Source organism: Sceloporus undulatus, chromosome 1, assembly GCF_019175285.1.
Source record: "Sceloporus undulatus isolate JIND9_A2432 ecotype Alabama chromosome 1, SceUnd_v1.1, whole genome shotgun sequence".
NCBI lineage: Eukaryota > Metazoa > Chordata > Lepidosauria > Squamata > Phrynosomatidae > Sceloporus > Sceloporus undulatus.
The window spans coordinates 339,150,121-339,164,909 of NC_056522.1; the positions used below are offsets into that span (position 1 = coordinate 339,150,121).

The 14,789-nt window shown below is 37.5% G+C and overlaps 1 protein-coding gene across 3 annotated transcripts in view; it reads left to right on the plus strand.

Annotated features, from left to right (window-relative positions):
* YLPM1 (YLP motif containing 1) overlaps positions 1-4,114 on the plus strand; it is a 91,172-nt gene extending 87,058 nt beyond the window's left edge. For 2 of the 3 annotated variants that reach the window (XM_042448299.1, XM_042448316.1), the window contains 3 exons: positions 252-382; positions 3,542-3,721; positions 4,033-4,114. In XM_042448299.1, coding sequence (XP_042304233.1) covers positions 252-382; positions 3,542-3,688 — 278 coding nt within the window. In that variant the 3' untranslated portion in view covers positions 3,689-3,721; positions 4,033-4,114. Of the gene's footprint in view, positions 1-251; positions 383-3,541; positions 3,722-4,032 lie in introns of those variants that run through there. The other variant, XM_042448307.1, reaches the window with a different exon arrangement.
* The last annotated feature ends 10,675 nt before the right edge of the window (positions 4,115-14,789 follow it).

Below are 14,789 nucleotides of genomic sequence, written 5' to 3' on the forward strand. Positions count from 1 at the left end.
ATGTGAACTTTTCCTCCTCTTTGTGTCTATATCTTCATACTTTGAAGGCCTAAGCAAGGATGCTTCAGAAAGGTGGAAATGAGTTTTCACATTTTCCTGAACGTATTCCACTAATGAAAATACCAAGATTGATCAAATTCTACTGCTATAAGACCAACTTGCCCTTTTGAGATTCTCCCAATATATTTGTTCGTGCTGGACACTGTGCAAAATGTTCTTCTTTAACTCTAAGGCTGTATGTTTGTTCTCAGACAAATTGGATGGATTACGAACTGGTGCTAAGAGGAAGCGTGATTGGGAGGCAATTGCCAGCAGAATGGAAGATTATCTCCAGCTTCCAGATGATTATGATACCCGTGCTTCAGAACCTGGAAAAAAGAGGGTAAGAAATGCCACTATGAATATAATGTTTTGGGAACTTGTCTACAAGACTTCACAAAACTAAAGCTGGTTCAATTCCTTTATGGAAGCTCCTTATATTCAAATATTTAGATTCAGTTCCCTTCGTGAGGGGGTTGTGTTCAAAGACATAACTGTGTTTGTCAATATTACGATAAAAGGGGATTTGGCAGTACCTTTGAGACTAACAGAGAAAGAAAATTGTAGGAAAAACTTTCACAGACTCAGTCTGTTTCATCAGATGTATCTAGACTGGGTGTACAAAAGCTTATGCTACAAATTCTTTATCTCAGTCTCAAAGGTGCTACAAGATCCTTTTATATTTGTATGCACAATTGAAGCTATTTGTTTTGTTAGGTTCCATTGCTCTTACTGACAGAACTTCACAAATTCAGCATCACTAGTGATATATGGGTGGTTGAGAGGACTAAAAGGAGAATATGTTTTGTGATGCTCCCATATATTCCCAGGAGAATAATCTGCCTTTTTAAGGGCTGTAACAAATATTTATGAGGTTTAATTTGTACATCAAAAATTGATGCTTGGAAAAATATATGAAATCTACAGCCTTGTTCTGATCTGCTGCAGCAGAAAGTGGTAGAGGGAAAGTTCGTGCCTATATACTTTATTTCCTAGGCTAACATGCTTTCCTTCTGGCATTGTGGGGGCAGTTCCACTGCTGCATTTCAGTGCAGAGAGACAATATTCAGATGCAATTCACTCACACTGCCTTATGAATATATAGCCCCATCCTGCCCAATCTAATCAGCTAAACAAGGGGTGAACAATGTAAAGTTGAAGGCTTTCATGGCCGGCATCCATAGTTTTTTGTGGGTTTTTCGGGCTATGTGGCCATGTTCTAGCAGTTTATTTCTGCTAGAACATGGCCACATAGCCTGAAAAACCCACAAAAAACTAAGGCCTGTTACAGACTGCCAGAATAAAGCTGCTTCGGGTCTCTTTGGAGGTATGCTATTTAAATGATGCATGGGTCCTAAGAGCCCGGAGGTCGCACCAAAGCCACTCTCCATTCCTAAGCACTGGAGTGCAGCTTTGGTGCAGCTTCCGGATTCTTAGGAGGCATGCATCATTTAAACAGCATACCTCCAAAGAGACCCGAAGCAGCTTTATTTTGGCAGTCTGTAACAGGCCTAAGTGATGAACAAAGTGCAGCCTTTTGAATTTCATCTCCCAGCAATGGTAAACAGCATAACCAATGATGAAGAATGGTGGGAAATGAGATTCAACTGACATTACCCTGAACTAAACACAACTGCATGCAAAGGAGCGACGATCCTGTCATTACAGCAAGATAATCAGAGTTACATTTTTCTCCCACAACTTCCCAGAGACCAGTTTACATCCTTTCACAAAGGAGTAAATCCTCCTCCTTTTAGCAGTGTTAGTTCCATTACATCTTCCACTTTTTTTTTCTTTATTAACATTTTATTACAAGTTTCTTTAAAAACACAGGACATTACAACTTTACCACACATTACATTACACATATAACACACTTTCTTGATCTTTCAAATCAAGCATTCTTTCTCACACACTAAAATTAACTTCCTAATGTTTGTCATTTCCCAGGTATATTTTGTTCTACTTCAATTAATTATGTTCCTCATTTACTTCATTATGCAGCAGTTTCAACTTAGGACCTTTCTTTCATGGTTTCACAAGTATTTTCTTATCTGTCTAGTTAAACAGTTTTTTTAAATTAAAGAAAAGAAACAATCTGTCCATATTTGGTTTTCCTTAAATTTTGCTTGTCCTTATTCTTACTATATTTACTATATTCTTACTATATTTTATATTTTGACATTTTTCCAGTAATTCCAGTGTATATTCCAATACAGTATGTGTTTAAAAACAATCATCTTATTTCATTTAGATTGACAAAGAAGGTATAACATAAAACTAGTTCTAGTCAAAAAAGCATTTCTTAAATATACCACTTATTTTCCTTTTGTTCTTTAAACTAAATCATATTTTATATTCCATTCATCTTTAATATAACATAAAACATTATTCCAGTCCTTTATAATTTTGCTTGTATTTTGTTTGCGTAAAGTTCTGGTCAGTTTATCTGATTCAACTGTGTTGAGTAGTTTCTTCATCCATTCTTCTGTTCCACATCTTCACTTTTGAACCTTGAGAGTAGTAAAGACAGGTGGAAACTTGGTTGAGGAAATAGGACAGAGTAGCACAGTGTTTTATCCCTTATTGCTTTAGTGCTTCTTTCTCATTTTCATTACCATCTCATGTTATGTATGTTTTACAGTTAAATAATATAAATAGTACAAAATAGACTTTAGTAAACCACACTCAATTTTAGACTTTTCTGTATTTTTTTCCTGTTCAGTATTGATATCAGGCCTAAGCAAAACCATTACCTGAGTTTGTGAATCATCTGTCAGTAAGAATTGAGTATACTAGACTTGATAGACACTGTCCTGTTTTATTGCAATAATATATAGGAGTTGATTATGTGCAGTCTTTTTGTACCACTGAAGAGCTTCATAATCAAAATAGAAAGTAACAAAAACATAAATGAATGGGTGAGACATGATCATGTCACTTAGAAAAGAAGCAACAATCAGATAAATGATGCACTTCTGGACTTGGTACTTCATGGTTCACTAGGATAGGCTATAGGAATTCCATACTCATGAGTTCCAGATGTGCTTGTAACTTCCACATCCTACTGCAGGGACTTGTTTTTATAATAGACAATAAAGAATTTGGCATTACAGTAGCTAACAGTGGAATATAAACATTTTTAGGTTCTTCCTGAAAAGGGGAGTATTCAGTAATTTTTCATAAGGACTTACCAATTCATTCATGCAGAAGAGTGAGACACAAAAGTTCTCTTTGATGTTTGTCTTATTTTTCCTTATGAGCAAAAACATCGCTTGGCTGGAAAGAATGATGTCTGCAAAAATTTTGCAGACTGCACAAATTGAGTCAAACTTAAGATTTGCCCACCTCACTCAATATGTAAAGGGTGTTCAACAAATAAGGTTGCTGTCCCATTTCAAAATCAATTCAAATCTTTGTACGGTACCTGTGGGTAAAGAAATGTCTTGTTTCTTTTTCTTGAAATGAGTGTCATCTCAACTCTGTGGTTTTTTTTATATAGGTGAGGTGGGCAGACCTTGAGGAGAAAAAAGATGCAGACAGAAAGAGGGCTATTGGCTTTGTTGTCGGACAAACTGATTGGGAGAAAATCACAGATGAAAGTGGTCATTTTGCTGAAAGAGCACTCAATCGTACTAAATACATCTGATGCAACTGTCAGATGGAACTTTCTTCATTTAAGGTAAGAGCTATGCCTCTCGTGTCTGTGTGAGTTTTTGAGAATAAGCTAAAAAATGTACCCACCTCTAGAACTCTCCTCTACATAATGATTTGGACTTGAGTTCATAGATAAGACTTGTCAATTGTGCATGTCTATTTGATGTCTCTAATCTGCTTGGGGTGTGATGGTTAGAAGAAATGGAATACCAAAAATAAAAAAAATAGGAATGAGATATATTTCAAGGAACATTTGACTACTTTGCAACTGTCAGGGTATTTCACTCAGGCTCAAAAATTGACTTTTTCTCTGTAAACATTGTCTTTTCTTTGCAGACCATTTGCTTTGGTGAGAACTGAACACAGGGTGGCATGGAAAAAGTCATTCTCCATCTTGAGAGTTGTGTGATTCTTTTTTTAAAAAACCTTTTATTTTATTGTGTACCTCCATATTCTGATATAATCCAGGATTCCCAAACTATATGGAGTCTTCTTGCATCTAAATGTGAAAGAAGGTTTTTGTGTTAAAATTTGTAGTTTTAGCTTTTATGCTTGCAGTAGAATGGAATGGTAAGGCCATGAACATTTTCCTCACTGTATTATCACAGAATGTCAGCATTACTATTGCATTGTTGCTTTGTGATTGTTGTTATTTTATACTGTACAAACTTTGTAGTTTATTGTACTAGAAAACAGAACAATAAACTTTCACTAAGAATTTAGTGAATGATGTAGTTGGTCATGTTTTATGTGAGCTCTTTCTTTGTATGGGGAGCAGCTATCATTTTTTTAAAAGGGCTCTATCTTTTTGCAGAACGTTAGAAGATCCATACTGGGGAATGCGAATGAATGAGCCCTAGTGGTAGTTGTTAGAGAGTTCTGTCTCCTTATAAACATTATCTTCAAAGCATTTTTATTCTGCACACACAAAAACATGTACTAGAAAGCATTAGTTCATGCACAGAAAAAAAGACAGCTCAGTTCCAAGAAGAGGCCTTTGTTTGAAACTGGAGAGAAAATAAGTTGTCTCCAGGAGAGATGGTTGAGTGACTTTCAATACATTGCTGTCTCTGTCTCATAACATGCATGGCTTCACATATTTGCTAATGAATAAATTGATTTTTTTTCCTCTTTTAGAATTCCAATTCAGCAATTTGCTGTAAAGTATATGGCTGGAAAAGGTGCCAGATTGAGAGTCTGAATGAGGCTATTTCTGTTAATTAAATCTTTGAAATTGTTATTCTTAGTTTTATTTTTAAAAGGGAATGGGGACCTGAAAGCTCCATCAGAACTTCTGTTCTGTCAGTCAGGTTAATAATTACCTTGCAAACAATTCCTATTCATGAGCACATTAGTACTGATGAAGGCATGTTTCTATACTGAAGGAGGACCATAGTTCGGTATTTAATGAATGGTTTGCTATTGTAATGCATTTGTTTACTTGACATTTTCCAGTCTGATTAATTATGTATAATTTGAAAGTTGTTCCCAGAATGAATAATAGAATATCTGAATGTTGTAAAGCTACAAAAGCATATTCATATGTATTCTTTCCCATTATATCATGCTGTGACTTTTTATTACTTGTAAGTCATTTTTGGACCCGCATTTTATAGTAATTGCAAGAAGACATAGGAAATTGGAAGCTTTTGAGACCTTATAGAGGTCACACTGGTGCTCTTATTGTTGTTAAATGAAAGCCAGCAATTGATGAGAAGATAAAAGGACCATACATCGTTGGCCCTCTCCAGATGGACCCTTTGCGTGCACACGCCTCGCAACCCTAGCACGTCATGCACGCACCGCCGTTACACAGCGCCTTACACATGGAGCGCGTAACCGTTACGTCGCAGCCATGCAGCTTTCATACAGAGCTGCGCAGCTGTGACATATATGCACCGTCTTTGGTGCTTTGCGGTGCAGCAAAAAGGAGCCGCTTTTTGAGCTCCTTTTCTGCTGCGCAGCTGCACCACACAATTTGTATGCTGTGGCGCAGCACAGAGAGGCACGAGGAGGCGCCTCTTCTGGGTGGTCTGTACCCCACCAAAATTAGACCATACATCTCAAAGTTAGACTAATAACAGGAATTTTTAACAAAGATGCTCAGAAGAATCTCTCCTTTGAGAAATCTTTTTTCTGGGGGAGAGAACAGTCATTTTTACATACATGTCTCTTGCATCCTTTTTTAACTGCTTGAAGTACTCCTTTGTCCGTAGTTGTGTCTTCCCATAAATGACTGAAGAGAAGCAGTCTCCCACCCCACTGGTAAATCCCTCAAGTCAGTATTATTGCCTACCACTCCTGTTGGAGTGACCTGTTCCAACTGTTGCATGATTCGAACATGAAAACTCCCAATGATTTCTCCAAATCTGGCACATCCATTATTTAAAAAATGGCACTCCTTAGATGTTAGGAGGGATCTAAAGATTTATATTGAAATAACAAGAGCAATTAAACATACAGAGGCATTCTTCATTTTGTTTCATCCAAGGGCAATGGGATTCAAGACATCTAAATCATTTATTAGGTTGGTTGGATGGATGGTTGAAAGGTTGCATTCATTTGTGTTATGATTATGCGCACATTCCAAGACTAAACAGATTCTACAAGATCGATGACAACTACAACAGTATTCAGAATAACATCTTCCTTGGAAGACATAAGCAAAGCATCAAGATTTGAAGAACCATCAACATTTATTAAGCACTAAAGTGTACAAATTTAAGTCAGGACAGGCAGCCTTTGGATCAACTGTTTTACAAGTAGTACTTAAAGAATCAAGCAGCCACTCCCACGTTTAAAGGATTCGGTGTGAGTATATCTCAATGGTTGTAGTTATGTGTTTAACATCTTTCCAATGTTAAAACCTTTTCTCCCCATCAAACAGCCCATTTTAATCCACTTTCCTTCCCAATCCAGTGTTAAAACCTCTCTCCATCAAACACCCAATTTAACTCCTCTTCCCTCCCTTCTCAATCTGATGTTACAAGGCTTCTCTTCCCACCAGACACCCCATTTAACTCCACTTCCTTCCCTTTTCAATCCGATGTTAAAGCCTTCTCTTCCAACATAAGGGAAGTGGTATTAGGTGGTCAAGAGAGGTCTAGAGAAGGAGAGAAGGAAGTAGTGTCTTCCCCTTTACATCCTTTGCTACATGCCCATAAGTTTTACTCTCAACTTATCCATGGGTCATATAAAAATCCATGATTTTGGCCCAAAAACCTTCCCTCTTCATATTCATGAGGTCGACTTGTACACGAGTATATATGGTATAAGTTAACATTCCATCGTTCCAACAAAATTCTTTGGTGGTAAATTGCTGAATAAGCCATTCTCATTTTTCTCATGCTAAGATCCAGAATTCCTCCATTTGTCACTTGATAGAATTTCTTAATAGGGGGTTAAGACATTAGTCTTTATCTGTGCTCATATCTTTATTTGATAGACGTTTGTTGACTTAATGTACCATTGGAACCTGAACACTTTCTCTAGATGTGGACAATAGATTAAGAGATATGGGTTATAGATCTCACTTTTTCTTCCCTTTTCTTTGCTATTTTTCATTGGTTTGGGAACTTTAATTTTGTAATCAAGGGGAAGCTGTGGGATAGGGTGGATATGATGAAGTGTTGACTATACCGTCTACATTTATAAAATTCAAAAACAATTAAGAAATTAAAATAACAAGATTGTTTTCAAACATTTTACTATGACTAATAAATCTGGCAAACTGACAAGTAATCCTATGCCTTTAAGATTCTTCATCCATTCATCAGATTACACCTTTGAAAGGTGAGAAAAGATTACAGGGTGTCCTAATATGCAGGTGTGTGTGGTTGCACCTCAGCTCCAGGGGCTGCTTAGTGAGACAGATTTTCAAGATCCATTTCAGTCTGTTTTCAGGCTTGGCTATAGATGGTTTTGGTCCCCTTAGTGAATAATTTATGCTGTGGAGTGAACAGGGGGAGTGTGCCCCCTTCTGATGGACCTTTCAGTGGGTTTATATGCGATTGATCATGGTATTCTTTTAGGCCACCTCATTGTGATGGTTTTTAGGGCACTGTTTTACAGTGCCTCCATTCTATTCTGAATGGAAGAGCCCCCAAAAATGCTGCTGGCAGATTCTGCTTCCACTCATTTTCCTCTGGAGTCTCGTTTTCTCCCCTGTGCTATTTAACATATACATAGTTGAACCAACAGGAGAGCTTGTGTTTGTATCAGTAGAATGCTATGTGGGGATCTCTTCCTACCCCATGACTATCAACACTTACAATAACCATTTTCTGATTATCTAAGCTGCTGTCACCTTCTCTGAAGACTTGGTTTAAATGGTTGCTGTTACCTCTTGTAAAAATAACTTTTGTGTAGATTCCTTTCCCACCTAATAGTCCTCAAAAAATAGCAACTACAGTTGTACATCCACAGGCACCACTGTGCCTGTCTTTGTCAATAATTTAATCTCAGCATAGTGACCTGAAAGGGTGTATATAAACAATATTAATAGAAGAAGATAATGAAACTTTTCAATTACTTGATCAAACACATGTGGTTGGTATAAAATATTTTAACTTAGACCATACCGTTACTTATATGTATATATCTATTCTAATTAGCCTTCAAATACCCCTAACAGATTCCTCTCTACTCAGTTCAGCTTACCCCTTACTGTTCAGGAGGCTGTCACTGCTCTTAATTCTGCCTTGTATCTCTAACTGACCCTAATTCATATCAGTCACTAGTTGGTTTCAATGTTCCATACTCTCACCTCTTCCAAAGAGACCACTGGCCTATTTTCATATAATACAATACATTGCCATACGTAACAATACATTACCTTACTGCCTATGATGTAAGTATTGCAACTTTTTCTATAATATGCAAAATAATGGAAATGAACACTTTCTTTTCTATTATACACAAATCCAGAACTTCACAGACACATACACAAATATGTGTATAGATATGTAAGGTAAGTGTACAGTATAGATTTTAATTCCAGACATAGTGAATATATAGAACTTAAGATGTGGATGTTTTTGTGATTACTTTTTGAATCAGAAGTCTCACAACAACTGTAATCAGCTTATGCAACTGGTAAAGTGCATCATAATTACTTCAACCTAAATTGAAAAAAGAGTAAGACAACATAGGATGTGGGGCAAGTGTTCCGTTTGTGCAAGACTGTTTGTACTGAGTAGCTTTAAAGCAGGAAGGAATGCTGTGCTCAGGCAATCTATATTCTGTACCTCAGAATTCAACTGTTTAAATAAATGTGCACAGTGTGTGTCCCCCCCCCCCCCCCCCCCCCATTCTGCTTTTTGCCAGTCATGGGGATGGGAAGGGACCTAGTACCCTAATTGCTGGAATAATATTCAGCCACCTGTGACATTTCAATCAGAAGAAACATCATAAAAGAAAGAGCTGAGATTCCTAGTTGATTTATGTATCTACCGTCGTGCATTCCTGTGCAATTGTGCCATTCACATACCTTGCACATATAATGCAGTCCACTTACTGAGACAGCCATGACAGAAACTATCCTTTAATGTACTTGCTTTGAGAACCACAATTCCTGGGGCCAGATTATATGAGAGTAAATGGCCTTGTTTGGACAGAAAGCTAAACTGCTTTAATGTGGTTGAGCCATTCTTGGTTTCCTTGCCTTGCAGTGGAATTGTGAGAAAGCATTCTTTTCCCTTTTTTGAGTAAGTGAAGCTGAACATGGACTTTTAAAAATTATAGTTGGAACTAAGCCAGCTTTAAAACATTGTTTGTGTGGGTTCAAGCATAAAAACAACCTGTGGTTAACTGAAAATGGAAGCAAAAACTTGTAATCTTATAACTGCACTAGAGGAGGAGATGGGGGAGTGGGCATAATGTAAGTTTTATGCCTGACCCAAAACAATGTAGTTGTGTGGAGGTTGCTGTTAAATAAATAATGTATATGTATCATGAGAGCTGGCATGGTCTTTTGGACTAGGACTCCAGGAGACCAAGGTTCAAATTCCTGCTCAGCCATGGAAACACATTGGGTGGCCTTGGGCAAGTCACACTCTTCCAACTTCAGAGGCAGAATCACCACAAGGCAGAAACAACTCAAACACATGCAACAACAAAATGTGTTGTGTACATGGACCTCTTGTGATTTCTGGATTAGAGATGCTTTTCTGCATTTTTAAAAATATAGGTCTGAAGCAGACAACAATCCTTTAGATTGAATCAAGAATAAGATGAAAAAGAACCATTGCTCCAAAGTTCCTAGCTTTCATGGAGAACTTAAATTAACTCTGATTTAAGCACTGTTATGAAAGGTCGATTGTATTTATTTTCCCTTACTAGTTCATTTCTCTGGTCTCTGTGGAAGGTAAATCTCCTTTATCCAGTTGAACAAATATCCAGAACCAAAGTATATTAAATGCAGTTCAAAAATAGCAGCACTTACAAAATATTTTGCATGAGAACCATAGAAAACAAATGTTTCCATTTCTTCTGTCATTCCTTTTGCAATTGCGCATTATAATTTGAACTCATCCATTTTCCAGAATCTTATTTTCAGATTGATGAGCATGCATTTATGTCACCCTAAAATACAGGGATGTACATAGTTTGATCATTGATTAATTAATTAAACATTATTTCAAGCAGTTCTTCACCACCACCACCACCACACACACACACTTCAACAGTGTTATCACAATGTCAGGTAAGGCTTGCATATGTAAAACAGCCCTCACAGAGCAAACATCAGACAGAATATCCATACACTTCACAGTGGAGTGCGTTCTCACATTTACTTTAGTGCTGTCATTATACCTACACTGTGATTAAATTCTAACATTGAATGACAATTCTGTGCCCAAGTCTTTTCTCCTGCCATATGTGCCACTATCTCCATACTTTGGTGTTTTATACTTTATTTTCTTGCATTTTGATCTTGCACCTTCTCTGTGTGTTCAGTGCATTCACACTAAAATAGAAATGTTAGCTTTTAATAATGAACAAAGTGGAGTATCAGCAGTATCACTCTTCCAGCAGAACAGCACTTAATAGCCCTGTTGGAGACCCTGATTTTCCTGAGGAAACCTTCACAGGTGTTAATGTAGCATTCAACTAAAATAAATTCATATATTCCCCTGATCTCTTCACTCAGTGGCAGAATTCAGAGATACAAGATATCCTAAATATGACATAACTCTCTTGCAAAATCTGTGGATGGCAGCTATATACTACTACATACTTAAGCTATATACTTGAATATACTTAAATTGATTATATCTACTTGCTTTGATATATTTGCTTGAAAAGCTGTGTTTCACTTACACAACTATTGCTCATTATCCAACAACAAGGTTTAACTAGCATCAGTTATTCTTCCAGTTTCATTCAGTGTTGTGTTATAAGCAAGAAGTGAATGCACCATTCCTAACAAAATCCACCACAATCCATTGGAATGTGGACAGTGACAGGAGCTGAAAGATGCTACCCGTTTGTTAAGATAAATTACATTACAAATTCCATCCTCAAGATGTTGTCCTTTATTAAATTTGTGTTCCACCCCTAATGTTGGTTCTTTAAAAAGAAAAAAAAAGCCTTTCAAGGGCCATATTTATGTACTTGTTAAAATTATGTATGCTGCTTTTCATTTTCACAAAACATTCCAAGCTGTTTCACAAAATAAAACCATTACATAGTACAGTAAAACTGATCAATAAAAATAATGAAATATTTCATTCACATTACCACATATATCTGGCAATACTGACAAGCCCGCAGACACCTGTGCAAAAATCTCTTGTCAGTGGAAACACACCACAATGGTAAGTTCATACCTTGCAGCAGGTACTACAACAGTAGCTCATTCATGGGCATAGCTGCTTTGGATGTAACAAGAAATAAAGTTGAGTATTGTCATAAAATCATAAGAGTTGGAAGAGACCACAAGGGCCATCTAATCCAACCCCCTGCCATGCAGGAACACACAGTTAAAGCACTCTTGATAGATCCAACCTCTGCTTAAAAAGATCAACTGTCAATCAGCTCTCACCATCAGGAAGTTCTTCCTAAAGTTTAGGTGGAATCTCAGTGTACTGAGAACACCAATCCACCACACGTCTGTGAAATAAATATGAGCTGACCATGGTATAGTATGGTGAGCAAGATGTGACCATCTTACTACCATGAACGTATTCATCTGATTTGGAAACTTAAGTAAGACTATGCTTGCTTAGTACACAGGTGGGAATACACTACTAAGGATATCCTAGTAGGATTGGAGATTAAAAGTCCCTCTGAAACCATAGTCATTATGAATCAGTATTTGCATACTGGCCTAGATGGACCAAAGGTTTGACTTCAGTATAAAAATAGCTTCCTATATTCCCGAGATTGCCTATAAAGCCTTGGGTGACTTATACAGAAGAAGGCAGTCTCTCAATCTAGTAGTTTATAGTTTTGTAAATCAGCAATAATATCTTGAACTTGGCTCAGCAACTAATTGACATACCAATGAAGAACCTTTAGTACAGGAATCATATGTATTCAGTAGGGAGTGCTACTGAAAAGTCTCCATGTCACATTCTGTGCCAGCTGTTGCTTCTGAATGAATCCTAAGGGCAGCCCCAACAAAGAGCATTACAATAGGCCAATCTTGAAGTTATCAATATGTGGATAATTTCAGATTGCCTAGGCAGTCTAGTGGTTTGAGTGGTGGATGGTTATTCTGGGACTAGGGTTTGAATTCCCACTTGGTCATGAAAACTCATTGGGTGACTTGGGTAAGTCACATTCTCTCAGCTTCAAAGAAAGGCAAGGGCAAAACTCATCTGAACAAATCTTGCAAAGAAAACCCTGTAGTCACCATATGTCAGAAATGGCTTGAATGCACATAACAACAACAAGGCATGTCCAAGAATGACCATAGCTACTGTACCAGTTCATAAAAGGTATTTGTTACCCTATAGAGGCTGCTTAAGCCTCCAGTGTAAGATATGTATCCCTTGAACCTCCAAACTAAACACCTGTACATGCAGGGGTTACACAACTCCATCCAGAGCAGGTAAGTTACCTACCTTCTGGGCCCAAGAGGCAGTAACCAAGAGACCTTCTGTCTTTTCAAGATTCCATTTTAGGCTTACTGGCCTTCCTCCAGTTCAGGTCATTCACAGACACACCTGACTTGAATTTTCAGAAGTAGAATTATATGTTATTGGAGTACTGATAGCACCTAGCCTCAATTGGCTTTCATACACTTGCTAAATAGCATTGGAGACACAACTCTATGCGCCACCATGGTCAAGAGGCTGAGGCACAGTCCCCCAATACTTTTCTATGCAACTGAATCCTCAAGTACAAATTCATCTGAGGAAGTAGGCTCAAGTCTACAAAAGCTCATGCTACCAACTTCTTTCTTTCAGTTAGTCTCAAATATGCTACAAGATCTCTTTCCATACTTAGGTACAAACAGTACCTTATATGACATCCTGCCAGATGTTTCATGTGGATATTGCCAATAAATATAGCTGAGAGCTCAAGAGGAAACAACATGGTTCCATTCTCTCATCTTCCGATAAATATCATCCATTAGGGTGACCAATGCCAATTTTTCCCCTCAGCCTAGCCTAGACTGAGACTAGAATGGCACTAGATACTCTGTATCCTTTAAGATGTTGCTTAGCAAATGTGTCAGAAGCCATCTTTGCTTGGACTGTACTAGGAAGTGCTGAAGAAATTTAATTTTAACTCTAAAAAATATCTTTCCGCATGGTCATCATGTGTGGTGTAGTGGTTTCAGTGTTGGATTAGGATACTGGGAGACCAGGGTTCAGATCCCCACTCAGCCATGGAAACCTACTGGGTGACCTTTAGCAAGTCATACTCAGCAGCAGAGGGAAAAGAAAGCCCCTCTGAACAAATTCTACCAAGAAAGCCCAGTGATAGGGTTGCCGTAAGTCAGAAGTGGCTTGAAGGCACTCAACAAGAAGAAAATATGCTGGCTACAAAGAACAACCAAAATGGAAAAGTCCAAAATGTAATTTTTTCTCTCGTTTTAAATTAATGCAAATTAATACAAACAAGAAGTAATGTATAAATAACCATTGCATTTTGCTACTTGTATATTGTGAGGTTTTTTTTAGTGCCATGGCATCACGGTGACAGTCAAGACCAAATATTCACCTACCTCCCTACTTGTTTTTGGTTAAGTGCTATAGCTGTAGTAGAGACGGTGCTTTGCATGTTGAAGGCCATAGAGTTAGTTCTCATCTCTACTTAAGAGATTATGCCCTGGGTAGCTGCTGCTGGTCAGTGCAACAGTAATGGGTTAGATTAATAGTTTGACCATTGTGTTCTCTAATACTAACTGTATGTTTTTGTATGGGAGTTCTGTTTATTTCATTAAGTGTACACACACACAAACACCCTCCAAACAATATTGTAGAATACAATAGCAACCCTATTTTATCCTCAGAATCACCCTACCAGGGAAATTTAGAGGTGAGTATCAGACAGAGGCAGTAAGAGAGAGACTGCCCTGAAGTCATCAAATGAGCTTTATAACTAAACAAGCATGAGAACTGTGGTCTGGTTCTAGTGCTTCACTGCATTACACCATCTCTGGAAGGCAGCACTGTAGTTTTCAATATTCAGAGGGTGATAAAACTGAAGGGCGGGGTATAAATACCATAAATAAATAAATAAATAAAATTTGTTATTTAGTTCACTGTACTGCAACTGCTTGGAAGCCACTCACCACAGTAGTGCATTATAAGGTAAGTTATTTCCTCTCCCAACGCATTTATCATGTAAACATCTCCTTTTTGTGCCTATTAAGTATTATTGTAGTACTCCATCCATTTTGCAAGATTGTGGAACATTTTAATGAATGCAGATTTAGTCTCTTTCTTGCCTTTTATACTCTAGATTGTTAAACTGTTGTAGTTAATGCACATGAAGTATGTTAAACTGTTGTAATTGATGCAACATGAAGTATGACAATGCAGTACCCTGGCCTTCTTGACTGATGGCAGGTCACCAAAAACATACTCCAGTACTGCATGAATCAAAATGGCCATGGTCACATAATCACATTTTCAGGA